Raw genomic sequence first — 14434 nt, 5'->3', positions numbered from 1 at the left:
CGTAGCCTTGACTGCGCTGTTGGTTGCGCCTGAATTTGCCCGCTCGAGTCAGCCGATTTCGGCAACTTGGCGAGTTGCAAAGTTTGCCGGACCGTTTAAGAAACATTTAGACAGAACTGCGTCGTAATATTTGACGTGTGGTCTTCCTACGCGATACTGAAGAGGACTGCATTGTTTTTTCAAAACCAAAAATGAAGCGGAGTTGCCCTTTAATGAAGCTATGGGCAGAAAAGAGTGGTCTTGTTGATTTGGCCATATATGCTATATTAATCACAATTTGTTCGGTTAGTTAGAAGGAACACAAGGGCGCATGTCATAGGGCATTATCAGAGCACTCCAAAGGCCTGGCGTGACTTACAGTGCATGCGCATAGGGCGAGAACACACTCTCATCATACACATTGCGTCATCTGCTATGTGCAGAATCTCGCGTGGAAGCTGCAAGATGAAACTGCATGTAGACAAAATTATCAACCCAAAGCCATACATGCAACAGTGGCATATCCAATTTTTGTTTCCTATATTTTATTGAAAGGATGAAGGAACAGTGGCATCCAGTGCACTTGAGAAAGGTATAAAGTTGCTCGCCCTAGCACTGCCGTCAGAACGACTGCTGCACGTCGTCACGGTCAGAGTTCTGGAAAATAATTGAGATCGCCCGAAAAGGGCACTTACAGCGGGCCATCGGGGCTCTTGTAAATAGGCCTCTGGGGACCGTCAACCGCATCGTTGAAGCTTTTTGATATGAAGGTCACATTCACGATGTGCCTGGGGGTGTCCACCAAGAGCGACGACCAAGAACCTCTTTTCTTTCTGCCCGAGAAGCCCGTTGAAATCTCCGACAGCCAGTCGCACGACAAAAAGCGCCAGTCCCTATGGCGCCATGGCCATGCCCCGCAGCTTCAAACGAAGCACTTAGCTTTCCAGTTGGGCATGCGTCATGGACGGCCAACGACTGGCTGGTCTTCTCGGACGAGTCCATGTTATCCATGAGGCCAATGCGCGCGTGACTACCTCGATTGTGCCGCACCCCAAGCCTTGCTTCAATCCGCCACCTGTTCCAGATCCATTGTTTGCACTGTGCAAACGTGTCATCTTTCGTTGGCCTTCTCACTTAGCACTCGTCACTCTGTGAGTTGCGATTTTGTTCAATAAAAGGCTGTAGTTTCATAACCGATAAATTCTCTTACCATATTTATTCGAATGTAGGCCGGCATCGATTCTAGGCCGACTCCTAAAAATTGAAAGAAAAACATTTTTTAAAAAAATATCCTCGATTGTCACTTGATCAAAAAGACGAAAGCACCAATTAAAAATGGAATAATATTTATTCCGATGCAGAAAACTCGCGAAAATGTTCAAACCGCCATAATCACTCGATTCTTTGTCACTGAAGTTTCTGGCAATGTGACATTTGCCGCCACAGACTAAACCCAAATCGCTTTATGAACCTTTGGACCCAGCCCCGGCTTTGAACTCCGTTCAGAGCATGCCTTGCACCTTCGTAACTTCACTCGCTTTTGCTCGAATGATTTCTGTGGTCACAAGTTCTGATGAAGCTTGCAACCTCGGTTTCTATTTCCAGATGTGGACCTCTCCGAGGTACTGAGAATGTCATCCTTGTCATGTCAAACAGTTGAGAACGTCGTTTCCTCCAACGACGCACATTCTTTTCATCCACACCAAAGCTTTGCTGGGCCTTTGTTGATCGCTCCGCTGCCAAAACGGCTTTTCATTGAAAGCCGCAGTGTAATGGGGTCGACTGGTCGGCGTCATCGTGACAGGCGGGAAACAAACCACGACCTTGCGCAAAAATGTTAAAACTGGTGCGAGGTGCACGGTGTTTGTGGTACCATACCATTCACTGAACAGCCTTCCCAAGCATATGACGTGAATAGTTCATGATAGCGTCGAGAGCGCGTCGAGGGCGAGTTCCGGGACACAGCCGCAAGATGGCGTAGGGCAGTGGTTCTCAAAAGGGGGCTCGCGGACCCTTGGGGGATCCCGAGGGCCTTCTTAGAACCTGCAAAGCCCTCAAATAAGTAATTTAAAAAAAAAAAAAAAAAGAAATTAATGCTGGCTGTTTTACATGTGCACCGAGTGAGTAGGGTTGGTTAGTCTGTTTCAGTGCTTTAAAGTATTATCCTCCCCCTCCTCCCAGGTGGATAGGGTCCCCATCACTTTCCCCAATCCAGAGGGTCCCCGAAAAATAAGTGGTAGAGAATTACTCATGTCAGAAGTAGTGTAAAGCCGGAACCTTGTCCTTGTTTCTAAGCCAACCCCCGAGTTTCAGTTTCCATTTTAAACCGAAAACAACTATTGGCATAGATTGGAGAAGATATGGTATGTTTGCTAGGTACCGTTCCTTGGTAAATGCTAATTACATTGTTCTTTGTTTTTCGATACTCTGAGCTCACCTGTCTAGTTGCGATCGTCTTCGCTCCTCATCTTCTGTGCCTCATTTTTGCGCACTGCTGGACACCTAGTGTGACAGTGCACAACTACAATCGACGCACTCCTGCAGGAACGATCCTGCCTACGTGCATCGCTGGGAGGACATTTGTCGCCGTCTCCAAACACGGCCTCAGTCCCCTGAACCGCCATGAGGCCGACCCGCTACTGCAACGTGATGGACCCTGCCTCTGCAGTCGTCTTATCTCGGACATCCTCGCTCCTGTACACACGGCACAGAGGCGCAGACCACAACACCATTGAGAACAAGTGGGGCCGGAGGAAGGCGTTCACGGTGCGGATGCCAGCTCATTCGGCAACGTCAGACCAGTGTCCTGGGTTGCAGTTCTCACAGAATGGGAACGCCTCAGGGCAGACACATTTTTCGTGCCTTCTCTGTACGACTCGCTGCCATCAAGGATGGCAGCTGTCATTGACGTAAACGGAGAATTGACCCGTTACCGAGTTGATTGCAAGGATACCATTTACTTAGACTGTGCAGGCAGCAGCTTTAAGTGTTTTGATTCAGTTTTGCTTTAAAATTGACGTTTGCATTGTTCTTATTCGGTACTCATTCCACAACCTCGTCATCACATCATTCGACTGCAGCAAGCTCTCGTATTGCCCTAACAATATGAACACCTGCTTTCACAGCCAGAAAGGCAAGTTTCATGGGCCATAAGGCAATCGTAATACAGACAGCCACCATTTAGAGGAGCATTTACCTGTGTCAAGAACACATTATTTGCACGAATAAACATTGAAGCAAGGGGCAGCAAAGGTGCACACTGATGCAGCTTTCATTTTACAGCTCGTCGCCCTTTGGATATGGCAAACTCTTTACTAGCTGCAGTAGGACGCGGGCAGCAGACAATGCGCAGGCACTCCAATGATGCGCACAATTAAACTTTTCTCTCGTCGCACGAGCGAAGCGCATGTGGTGCAGTTGCGCGCCAGGTTGTTAGGGTGTTCTGATAGTGCTTGATGCCACGTGTTCCCTCTAACTGTTACTAAGATAGTACACTGCACGAGACTGTTAGAGCAAACATTATTTGGGCACTTTTTTACATTTTATTTCGAAAGGGTACTGGCAGGCATCAAAATGTACCACTTAGGTTAGGACCACAACTGAGCACTTTTCACCACCTTGGTAGTTTTGATGACAGTCCTTCAATACTGAGAAAGACAGAGAATACCGGTGACGACTTGTTCACGCTAACAGTGTCGCAGAGTGTAGATGCTTTAGATACTGACACCCCTGAAAGTTAAAATTAGGATACTGCAGCTAACAGCCTTGTCAAGAGAACATTATTCCGCCAAGTTAGCGCATTGCTGAACAAAGCCCAATAAAATAGATGGTGCAAAAGTATCCTGTGCATACACCCAAAAATCACAAGCAAAAGTAAAAAAAAAAAAAAAAATTCTACTAGTATCACCTAACTTTTGCACATTCACGTTTTGCTCCGGTGCTTGTACAAATGAGCACGCGTCGTGCATGCACTCAAAAGATGCCACATCAGCGTCTGCTGCAACTAGTATGCACCAACAAATCCACAATTCAACGGGTAAGAAAAGGGAATAAGAGTGAAAAACTCACCAACACAAAGAGGCACATCAAACCTATTCTGACTGGGCGGTTGACTAGAGGCGTCATGCACCTAGACACGAAGAAAAATACTCCAAACTACCACGCTCAAAGCAAATGTAATGCTGGAAGGAAAAAAAAAGAAAGCATGAAACCAAGGTTACCGGGCAAGAAAAGGGCAAGCCAATGTGAGGGGGATCCCGGCAGTGCACTCACATCATGCAGCCAATGGGTCATGCGCAGTCAGAGGAGGTGGCACGCGGGGCAGCCGCCAAGCAACCTCGGCGACTGCGTCCCGCCGGCGCTCGCCTTGTCTTTGGCTGGGAACGTACCTGCAGCCGAGGGGGCCATGCGGAAGTACAGGGCCACGGGCTGCAACGGGAAATTCAGTGTCGGTGGGCTCTTCCTCCCTTCGGGGCTGGATGCGGTCCCAATCTAAGCGTGCTAACCGCTCTTCCAGTCTCCAACAGCAGTGAGCAAAAGCAAGTGTTTTCTGGAGAGCCATGCAAGTTGGGATTCCAGATTTTTTTCAACGCTCACAGTTCAAATAGATTCAATGCACTTGCACCTGGATATTGTTTCTTTTTATTAACAATTTTAAACAAGTGGAAATGTTACAAAAATTACCTCCAATAAATCTAGAATCTCAGCGAAATGCAAAATTTAACGGACTAGACACCGACAAATGCTGAAATTCTGATAAAAATAAACTCTAAAAAACACCCTCCAAATGTGAGCAAAAATAAACTCTGAAAACCCAAAACCTTACTTATATTGCACAATGTGATATGTAAGTGTACTGGAAGATAGTGGTTTGGAGCCAGAAGGCCCACCTTCACTGTGCAAGCTCCAGTTCATTCACGAATCCCAAAACTGTTTTGGAAACCCCCGGCTTCGCCATTAGTTTTGTCTGGAACATCTGGCGACGTACCTAAAAGCATGCAAACTTGCACAAATATCGAAACTGCGGGTTCTAGTTAGACCAGTTGACCTTCAGTCGTCCCCTTACACCCAATTAAGGCACAGTGTGAAATAACAAGCTCCGAGCGAGAAGGTTGAACTGAGATAACTGCGATAAAGGGCTGTATCCTGCGACATCAGCAACCATCCGGTGAGAGAAAGCTTTTGACTCTAGACTCTAGAGCAGTGGTTCTCAATCGTTGATGTTTTGCGGACCCCTTGTGAATCAGCAAAGATCATGGAGGATCCCGTTCGTGGTGAGGGCAAGAGAAAAATTATGATAATGATTTAATAAATGAATATACCTAAGGGCTAGTGTGAAGAAGACTTTTCTCAATGACATACACACGAGAAAACTCACCCGAAAATTGGAAAGTTTCTTCCCAATCTAAACTTTTATTATCAGGGCTTGACTGATGAAGGTGGGCTTCGCGGACCCCTAGAATGCTTTCACGGACCCCGATTTGGGAACCACTACTCTAGAGCAAAGTATAATTATCAGCTGAACCATCGAGGAAACAGCAGCTAATGTGGGCAAATGGAATACCAGACCACATGCCATTGAAAAGAAAACAAGCCCTCTCGTTACAGAAGGTTCATGTTTTACAAATAAACGACCACCCCTAGAGAAGTCATTACATAGTTGAGCATGCCATCGTTTTAGTGAAGCTAGCTGATACCAATGAGGCCACACGTTCCTATGACAGCTGGTTTGGTTTAGACAACTAAAACTTTCCAAGCTTTTCCATAAAGGCACATTTTGCGACTCGGGTGCAACGGCACTGCCGTACTGAGGCGCACCGAGGAGCTGAGAAAATTGGGATTCCGTAACATTCTTTGGCTCGTGTGCCTGAGGTGTTTCCTCCCATTTGATTTCGAGAGACTGTGAGTGAGGTGCACTCACCTTGTGGTCCCCCATGCACACATCAGCGCCCATCACTTGGTAAGTCACGGGGGGCTTCCCAGATTCGTCCGTGCCCTGCAGCGACACTTGATTGGCACCAGTCGTCCACCAAAGGCAGATCCCGCTTTTCCCCGGCTAAACCTGCCTCTGCCGATGGCACGAGCGTTTGCAAAAGGCACCAATGCATATGTTAGAGGCAGACAGCTTGCAATAAAGTTCTTTTTTCACCCCGATGCACCCAGAGGGTGCTCGTCGCATGGCCTTTGCGGCAGAATAGATGTCATTTCGCACAAGGCCCCGAGGCGCTTTTACCGTGTACACCAGTGCCCTGGCTGCCTTGCTCAGGAGGATTCGGTCGCACCAAGCCGGGCACCGTGTGTGCATGTAGCTGTGGGCCCCGGAACAGTCTTCCTTGAACGGGTAGCTGCACACGCGAGTCCAGTGGGGCATTCAGTGGAACCACCAGTTATTTCCATAGGGCCAGCATTTTTAAAACTTTGGACAGGCCTTTTCCAAAGCGATTGTGCACACACTTTGTGCGGAAACCCTTCTATGCCACGAGGATGTTCCTTATTCATTCCTGGATGTACTCATTACTTAAAATGGGCTTCTATGTGATAAGGTGTCAACAGCGTTAAGGGAGGACATTTGCCTAAATTTCAAATTTGTATAAAAAAACTTCGTTTTTCAAATTTGAGGTTTTCGGTTTTAGAAACTAATTATACACCCTTACACTAAATCTGATAACCATACACCAAATATTTACGTCAACATAAAATATTTTCAACACATAGCGAGGCAGTAACAAAGTAAAGGAGTTCAATGTTTGAATGCATTTTTCTCAGTTCCACTTTTTGCTGCAAATTTCAAACGAAGGAATCTTTTGTTCGAAAGTAAAAGTATTGTGCTACCACAATCAAGATGTCACTTAAATGAAATTTACTGGGGAATCGGGCTATCTACTTTAAGTTCAAGTCCTCATTGAGAAAAAACTATGTTTTCAAAAATTGCATAGGACAGATATGAATATTATATTCTGAGGTAATAACTCTTCCTGAAATATTTACATTTGACTTATAAAAATTAGATAGCCCTAAGTCCCACATCCCCCACTTTATATTAAAGCAGTCAAAATGGTGCTTAATAGCTTCATTTGCATATAATAAATTACTTAACGAAGAGTGACATATCTTCTTATGCAGGTATGTCAAACTGTCCTAGAGAGATCAAAGTTTGCACAATACACATACATCTGATGTTAAATCTCCCCTGCAAACTTCATTCTGATCACTTGAGTAGTTAAGTCTCTAGCCAGTGTCCTCCCCTAAACAAACTGAAAATGATTCAACATACTGAGCTTTGGTTTCGAAGCTACCTCAATGCCACGAGAAAGGCTATACTCCGTTTCACCTTCAGTCCGAGCGCAGTGGACGCCACGAGCCATCCCAGCCGATCCAGCGCCGGGAGAAAGTCGCGTGACCTGCCGGTGGGACGGGGCGACACAGGGAGCTCAAGGTCGCATGACACTCCCTCAACGCCGCATTGGCTGGGATGGCTCCTAGCGTCCGCTGTGCTCGGACGGAAGGTGAAACGGAGTATAGTAGAGGTTACGGCTCAATTTTGTAGTTGGCTCACTCCTTACCTTGGTGGGAAGGCAATGTCAAACTCAAACAGGCGGTCTTTGAATAAGCTCGGCTCTCTATCATGCTCTTGCAGCTGCAAGAGAAAGCAGAGGATTCAGTCAAGTGCATAGAGACGAAAGAAAGCAAGCTCCACTTGCCCATTTGCCATTGTTCCTGGAAAACGCTTCCTCATGGTCTTGCAGAGAAAACACTTTGCGTTCGACTGTGAGAACGACCTAGCAAGAGCCAGGAGAAATAACACAAAGGTGTCAACCTATGGTAGGCAGTGTAATGAGTGCTGCACAACACCCCGATTTTTTCTGCAATAGTATCATCAAAAAAATTCAGTGACAAGGCTGGCAAACGTGTCAAAGAAAGCACAGAGGATAGCAGCATATTTTCGTAAGCCCTTCCCCATTCACTACCAATTTAATGTTCTTTGTGACAATAGACAACTCAGCAGTTTGGGATGCAAAGAGGTGCCCGAGGACTCGCCGCTCACCCGGTTCTCATCTTTGGGGTCCCTGAACAAGACTTTGGTAACGTCCCCATTCTTGCCACTCTTCACCTGGACCGGAGGAGCCTTTCGAGTAATTTTCTGAAAGACACCGTGGCCGTAAGCGGGCACGTGCGAAGGCAGGCGGGAAGCGTGAAGCAAGCTTTGGGGAAAAAGGCGGCGGCATGCAAGACCGAACGAAGGAGCGTTACCTCTACGACAGCTTGCGTGTCGAGTCTAAAATTGAAGTCTCCAAAGATAAAGAAGGGAACTTTGTCATACTTGTCGTTTTGTATCCTTGAAACAAATGCAATTCCAAAGCAAGTCACGCACGTGACTGGACCACAGTCAAGAAGCAACGCAGTATGCGAGGCTCCTGCGAGTTTCACGAGGCAGATAGACTGGGCAAGGGACAGCAAAGGAGCGGTCCACTCACCTGTTCAGAGTGTAGTCGAGTGCACCTTGTCTGTTTCTCGTGTACAAAGAAGGAAACTGAAAGGAAAAACAAGAGGAACTCAACGGTGCCAACCGTGCACTCACAGGTAGCTCCACGCTGGGTCCAGACTCACAGATTCCATTGCTATGAAGTTTGACTCGTCGTGAAACAAATGGATATTGATTAGATCAAATACAGTGCCATGCAGGCTCCACCTTGTCCTCATAAAACCTTTCCTGGACCACTTGCACTGTAAGATGAAGTGGGTGAGGCTCCATTAACAATATGCTCACTCGTGACCCAGTTCCACTAGAGCCTGTCGAGTCAGCTTCGCACTGAACCTACGATTGTTTTGGTGGAGAAATACCAGAGCTGTCGAATTGAGGAGTATAGCTCTTCCTGAACACAGCTGGTATTATGCCTAATGAGTCTCATCAAACACTTAGCTATCAATGGTTTCAATTATTAAGGGGAACTTGTCCATCTTTCAGATAATTTCTAGGGCAGATATGAAGGTCGAGACACTTCCTCGATTCCCATGCTCCCTGACAGTCGATAGAAAGAATGCAATCCGCAAAACATGTGAGAATAAAGTATTTATGCATCTACACTGCGTGAAGCTGAAGCAGCTCAGTGCATTTCCCCAAACTTGTCGCATGGCTCAAAGAGGCCACTCACTTGCAAAAATGATAGAATGTGCACTTGAAACAACATCCGCTAATGCGCAAGTGCTTTCCCACTTCCCTTGACAGAGCCGAGGAACCCCTTTCAGTCTCGGGATTAACGGAGTCATGCCCGTACTATACTCTGCTCAACACTAAGTTGACACTGCGGTGGGAGCTACGTGCTCGCCGGACCAATCAACTACCTTCCTTTTAGCATGTGGGTATGGGCGGAAGATAAACGCATGACTGGTTCAACGAGCACATAGCTTCCACTGCGCTGTCAGCCTAGGGCTGAACGGAGTATGGGGAGTGCTGGGCACAGAGTTCTTCAACGGGGAACACTCGTGTCTCTAGGAACCCAGTCTGAGAATCCCCGCGTTTATCTTTGCTCGGCCAAAAACCACACCTGACAACAATGGGGGGGAATGATCAATTTATAGAGCACATTAGAAAGAAATTACTGCAAGACGCCTCACCTCGGGAAAGAATTCCTGCGGGAATTTAACTTTTTCTTTGGACAACACTTTCTCTATGTTTCCAGAGTGCACCTCCACCCCCGTGACAGGCAGGAAACGACACTCTGCAGGAGAAGGCAAAACCACAAAAATAGCAGTGTCAATTCCCACAGGTTTCTTAGCCAACTTGGACAAATTACAACATACCCTGAAAATCCCAGATTTGGGGGTTCTTGAGTGACTGGTGAACAAAGTACAAGTTGCCTAAAGCCTGCAATGTGATAAAGGCAAGGGTCATGTTGAGGGAAAGCGCATCAAGGTAATTGGAAAGCGACACTGCGTCGCAGCTTTGCACAAGGGCTGTAGAGGCTAATGGGCCCCCCTCTATACTCAGGTTAGTGGAAAAAAAAACAAAAAACACTATAGGTAGGCTACTATAGTCTGTTGCAACCTAAGAACGAAGGGCGGGGGTAAGTGGGGCCGGGGAGGAGGAAGCAGACGGAACGCTGGAGAAGAGAGGGGGAAACCTCCCTCTCTCTTTAGCGTTCCGTCTGCTTCCTCCTCCCCGGCCCGTCTTACCCTCGCCCTTCGTTCTTAGGTTGCAACGGACTATAGTATTAACACAGAGTGAGTTCAAGATCCCCGAGGAAAGTGCGACGCCACGGACACCATTACGAACATGTACACCTGTGAGCGATATGAAGGTGAACAGCCCTATTTTTAATTTTGACGCTCCTTCAAGTTTTGGAACAAGCTCTGTTCCAGAGGATGGCTAGAACGCAAAGTTTAGACCCCCAAGCCACGTACCATTTGAGACGTTTAGAGTTAATATAGCTTTAGGAAGCCGTAAAACAGGCAAGAAACCAAGGAAAGTGTTCACCTTCATATTGCCGGCGGGTTTACTTTAGAGCACAGTCTGTACAGAAGAACACATCACTGAGAAGAAATTCTAATTGAGAAGAATAAAATTATAAATGTGCCCCGACGGGAATCGAACCCATGACCCCAATTTTCTATCGTTGCAATACAGTCGCCGACCGATTTTTCGGACTTCGCAGGCACTGAAAGAACGTCCGAATAATGGAGCAGTTAGAAAAATCAGCAGATTAAAAAACTTGCCTTTATTACGTCTAAGCAGGCTAAAAAAAGCTGTCAATAGTGCCTTGCTTCAGGTTACGCCTGCACGCCTTGTTTCAGGTTACGCCTGCGTTTCTGTTCGGCCACTTTCTATTAGCTTGAGGATCGCTGCCTTCTTTTCTAGAGTTATGGTCGAGTACTTTCCATGCTTCTTAGTGACACCTTGCGGCGGTGGAAGAACAGATGAGGCCATGACATCCAAGCCAGCGTAGTCCAAAAACAGAATTTACCGAGACAAGATGAGAGGTGCAAGTCCACGACTGCAGAATGGCGAATTATCAAAGCAAAATTGTAACAATGATAATGATAATAGCGCGCAGCTAGAGAAACAAAAGCCGTAGCTAGCGTCATCTAGCGGTAAGACTTAGCAGTAAGCGCTGCCAAACCAAGCCAATCTGTGCAGCCAACATAGAATCTGAAATGGCGGCTTCCCAGTGGTGCTTCCCGCTGATCTGTCGCAACGATTTTGTCGGAAAAATCAAACTCTTGGACTTTAAGCTGTACGAAACATTGGTCGTGATTATGCACTATTTCTATAGGGTAGGTCACGGTTCCCCCTTTAGGTCCAAAATACCAAACAAGTCCGAAATATCGGTGTCCGAAAAATTGGTCGGCGACTGTCAGTGTACACTTGCTAGAGCTTTTAATGACCTACTTTGTGATAAAAATAAATACTTAGCTATCTTCTTTAATTTGAGTTCTGAATTGCATGCGATGATAGAGATTATTACGTTTTTTGTTCCGGAGCAGAACCGGAACTTTTTTCTAAGGAACGAAACTGAAACAAGAACAAAAAAATGCATAGCAAATTGCTGGGCAATTGTGTTGCACATAAAACATGTGGCATCTACGCTCTCGGCGCTCTTCATCAGTTAGTTTAGTGACTGGCTTGATGCATGGCATGTACACTCGATAGCAATTCCTGGAATGGAGATACCAACGCTAACCCGGGTTTTAAAAACATGTGACAGTGTGTCAAATTGCTATCTGCCATACGCAGAGCAGATGCATCGCAGGGCTTTCCCGCCAAGTAGCGCCTCAAATCAAGGAGATGTGTCATGACATGCTGATAGACACTCGCTTAATAATCTCAATGCTCTGGGTTCAATTCCCACCTGGCACAAACGATTTTTTACTGCAATGGCCTCTTCCCGCCCCACTCAAAAGCAATCAGCGTCGAGCCTCGCGGCCGCACTTTTGGGCTTCCCAAAATGCCAAACACCTAGCCAAAGAATATCCAAACATTTCATTCAGACAGCCTGGTTACGGCTCTGAAGTTGATGAGTACAGTGCAAACTTAGCCACAAGTTCATGAGCCCTTAGAGAAAGCGCACTGTGTTAAGCACTTTCACACCTGCAAATAAAGTTTAGCTTGTGATTTCGTGCGTGCAATGCTTCATGTGTTTCGGCGCTTTTGACGTACACTAAGCCGAGGCCTAAAGTCTGCTGAACCTTGGCATACTCCCGAGCGATTGGTTAGTTGGGAAGGTGGTTCCTCTACACAAATCTGGTGTAAAAGATAGTCCGCTCAATTATCGCCCAATTTCTTTAACCAGTGTACCCTGCAAAATTTTTGAACACGTCATTTACTTGCAGTTGGTTAACTTTCTTAAATCCAATGACTTCTTTACTACTTCACAACATGGCTTTAGAAAATATCCTTCACATATGATCTCCATCACTCTCTTGATGACCAATATGAAACTGATTGTTTTGTCTTTTTATATTTTTCAAAAGCATTTGATACAGTTTCCCACAAGCTATTACTTCATAAATTGCGATCACTTAATATCGACTCGCGCATACTTAACATGGATCCACGCCTTTTTAACTTACCACCTAGAATTCATCACTGCTAATAATACCAATTCTCGCACTGTTCCAGTCAATTCATATGTTCCACAGGGCTTCGTGCTTGGCCCGCTACTGTTTCTTATTTACATTATTGACCTGGTACTGAACACCTCTTCTTCCATCTGCCTGTTTGCTGACAATTGCGTAATATATAGAAAAATAACCGACATATCTGACACATTACTTCTACAATCGGACCTTAACCAGATATCATTATGGTGTAACCAGTGGCTCATGGAACTAAACACTGACAAATGTAAACTATGAGATCACGTGGTTCATCTCTGTCTCACATTTATCACCTTAACAATAAGCCTCTCACATCAGTGTCAAATTACAAATACCTTGGTGTTCATATAACATCTAACCTTTCTTGGAAACTTCATGTCGAATATGTGATTAACAATGCTAATCGTATGTTAGGATACCTTAAAAGAAATTTCTTTCTCACTCTGTCCTCCCTGAAACTAACCATATAAAACTTTAATCCGCCCAAAATTAGAATATGCTGCCGCCTCTGCGGGACCCATCACACTCTTCACTAATTTCCCTTATTGAATCCATCCAAAACCGTTGAGCCCGTTCTATCATGTCGAACTATCACCGCACTGCCAGCGTTTGTGCCATGAAAACATCTTTGGGCCTGCCATCACTAATGCATCGCCGTAAAATCTTTCGTTTGTGTCTTTCCAATAAAATGTTTCATTGAAATGCTGACCTTCGTCGTAAACTAATTATCCCATCATTCTACATCTCTGCTTGCATTGATCATAGTCATAAAGTCGGAGTGCCGAATTTTAAAACTTTGTTGTTTCAATATTCTTTTATTCCCCAAACATCACCGGACTGGAACCACCTTCTCGCCTCAATAGCTAAACATTACTGCGATTGTTTTGTTTAAGAGGGTTCTAACTAACATGTGCACATTGTAATTATTATTTTGATGTCCACTCCCCTCTTCAATGTATTACCTTGAGGGTATTTGAAATAAATAAATAAATAAATCATAAATGAATATACAGGGTGTTTTTAAAGCCGCGAGAGCTAGACTAATGCGGTCTGTGCAGGTTAGTGATATGGCCAGAGAGACATAATATAGGGGACTAATTATCACTATGAGTCAGATAATGAACTAAAATTAGTTAATTAACTTCTTAACTAGTGAAAATAAACATGGTTGAAACTAGAAATTTGTTGAGCGTTTTTAAAAACCACTAAAAAGGTAAATTTTAAAAAAGATTTGGGGAGCTTCGTAAGTTTCGTGGTGCACTCAAGTTACCCCTCCTGCAACGGGTGCAATGCTGGCAGTCCGAAAAGGTGGATGATAAAAAGAGGAAAAAGCTGCGAGGGCTCGCACCCCTAGCCTTGCGCCCGTTGCACCAGTGGTCGAACCACCGCTCTTCCCACATGCCCGAAATATTTCTAAAATTCACCTATTCAGTACTGGTTTTCAATGACCCTCAGCAAGTTTCTGATTGGAAACATATCTTTATCTCCAACAATTAAAAAGTTAGTAAAGGAAAACTTAGTTAATTAACCGACTTACTGTGACAATTATCACTTTATATTTTGTCCCCGTGGCCGTACAACCCCCTGCACAGACAATATTAGTGTAACTTTCGTGGCTTTTTTTAAAAGAAATGTAAAGCCTTAAAAAAAATGGCCTGTACAATAAATACAGATATTTAGAAAACTTGATGGGTTGCATTTGATTAAGCTTGAACTAGAGGGGTCAAAAATTGCGAGGAAACCTTCAAACCTGCTCCACGTTGCTTCCTTCTCCCCCACAAAGGCAAGTAGGTATTCACGAGAAATTTGAGGGACCACCCAACCACCTAGCAGCGTCTCATTCCTTTAGCAGCAAAGTCAA

General features: G+C 45.3%; 1 protein-coding gene across 4 annotated transcripts in view; it reads right to left on the bottom strand.

Annotated features, from left to right (window-relative positions):
* The window catches only part of LOC8052457 (inositol polyphosphate-5-phosphatase A), a 50969-nt gene that overhangs the window by 10025 nt on the left and 26510 nt on the right, over positions 1-14434 (bottom strand). Inside the window, exons 5-18 of one of the 4 annotated variants that reach the window (XR_003919895.4) lie at positions 9781-9844; positions 9595-9698; positions 8587-8703; positions 8454-8509; positions 8230-8314; positions 8024-8119; positions 7680-7757; positions 7542-7615; positions 6212-6323; positions 5900-5974; positions 4252-4407; positions 4048-4160; positions 1190-1233; positions 675-1077 (exon numbers count right to left, since the gene is read on the bottom strand). Coding sequence is in view for 1 of the 4 variants with exons in the window: in XM_029989121.3 (XP_029844981.1) it covers positions 4368-4407; positions 5900-5974; positions 6212-6323; positions 7542-7615; positions 7680-7757; positions 8024-8119; positions 8230-8314; positions 8454-8509; positions 8587-8703; positions 9595-9698; positions 9781-9844 (901 nt within the window). In the remaining 3 variants the exon portion in view is untranslated. The remainder of the gene's footprint in view (positions 1-674; positions 1078-1189; positions 1234-4047; positions 4161-4251; positions 4408-5899; positions 5975-6211; positions 6324-7541; positions 7616-7679; positions 7758-8023; positions 8120-8229; positions 8315-8453; positions 8510-8586; positions 8704-9594; positions 9699-9780; positions 9845-14434) is intronic. The other 3 variants (XR_003919896.4, XR_003919894.4, XM_029989121.3) reach the window with 3 other exon arrangements.

Source organism: Ixodes scapularis, unplaced genomic scaffold (genome assembly GCF_016920785.2).
Source record: "Ixodes scapularis isolate PalLabHiFi unplaced genomic scaffold, ASM1692078v2 PGA_scaffold9__187_contigs__length_104089568, whole genome shotgun sequence".
In the NCBI taxonomy this organism is placed as follows: Eukaryota; Metazoa; Arthropoda; class Arachnida; order Ixodida; family Ixodidae; genus Ixodes; species Ixodes scapularis.
Note: the sequence above shows the minus strand (reverse complement) of the source record. Positions and strands in the feature narration are given on the sequence as shown.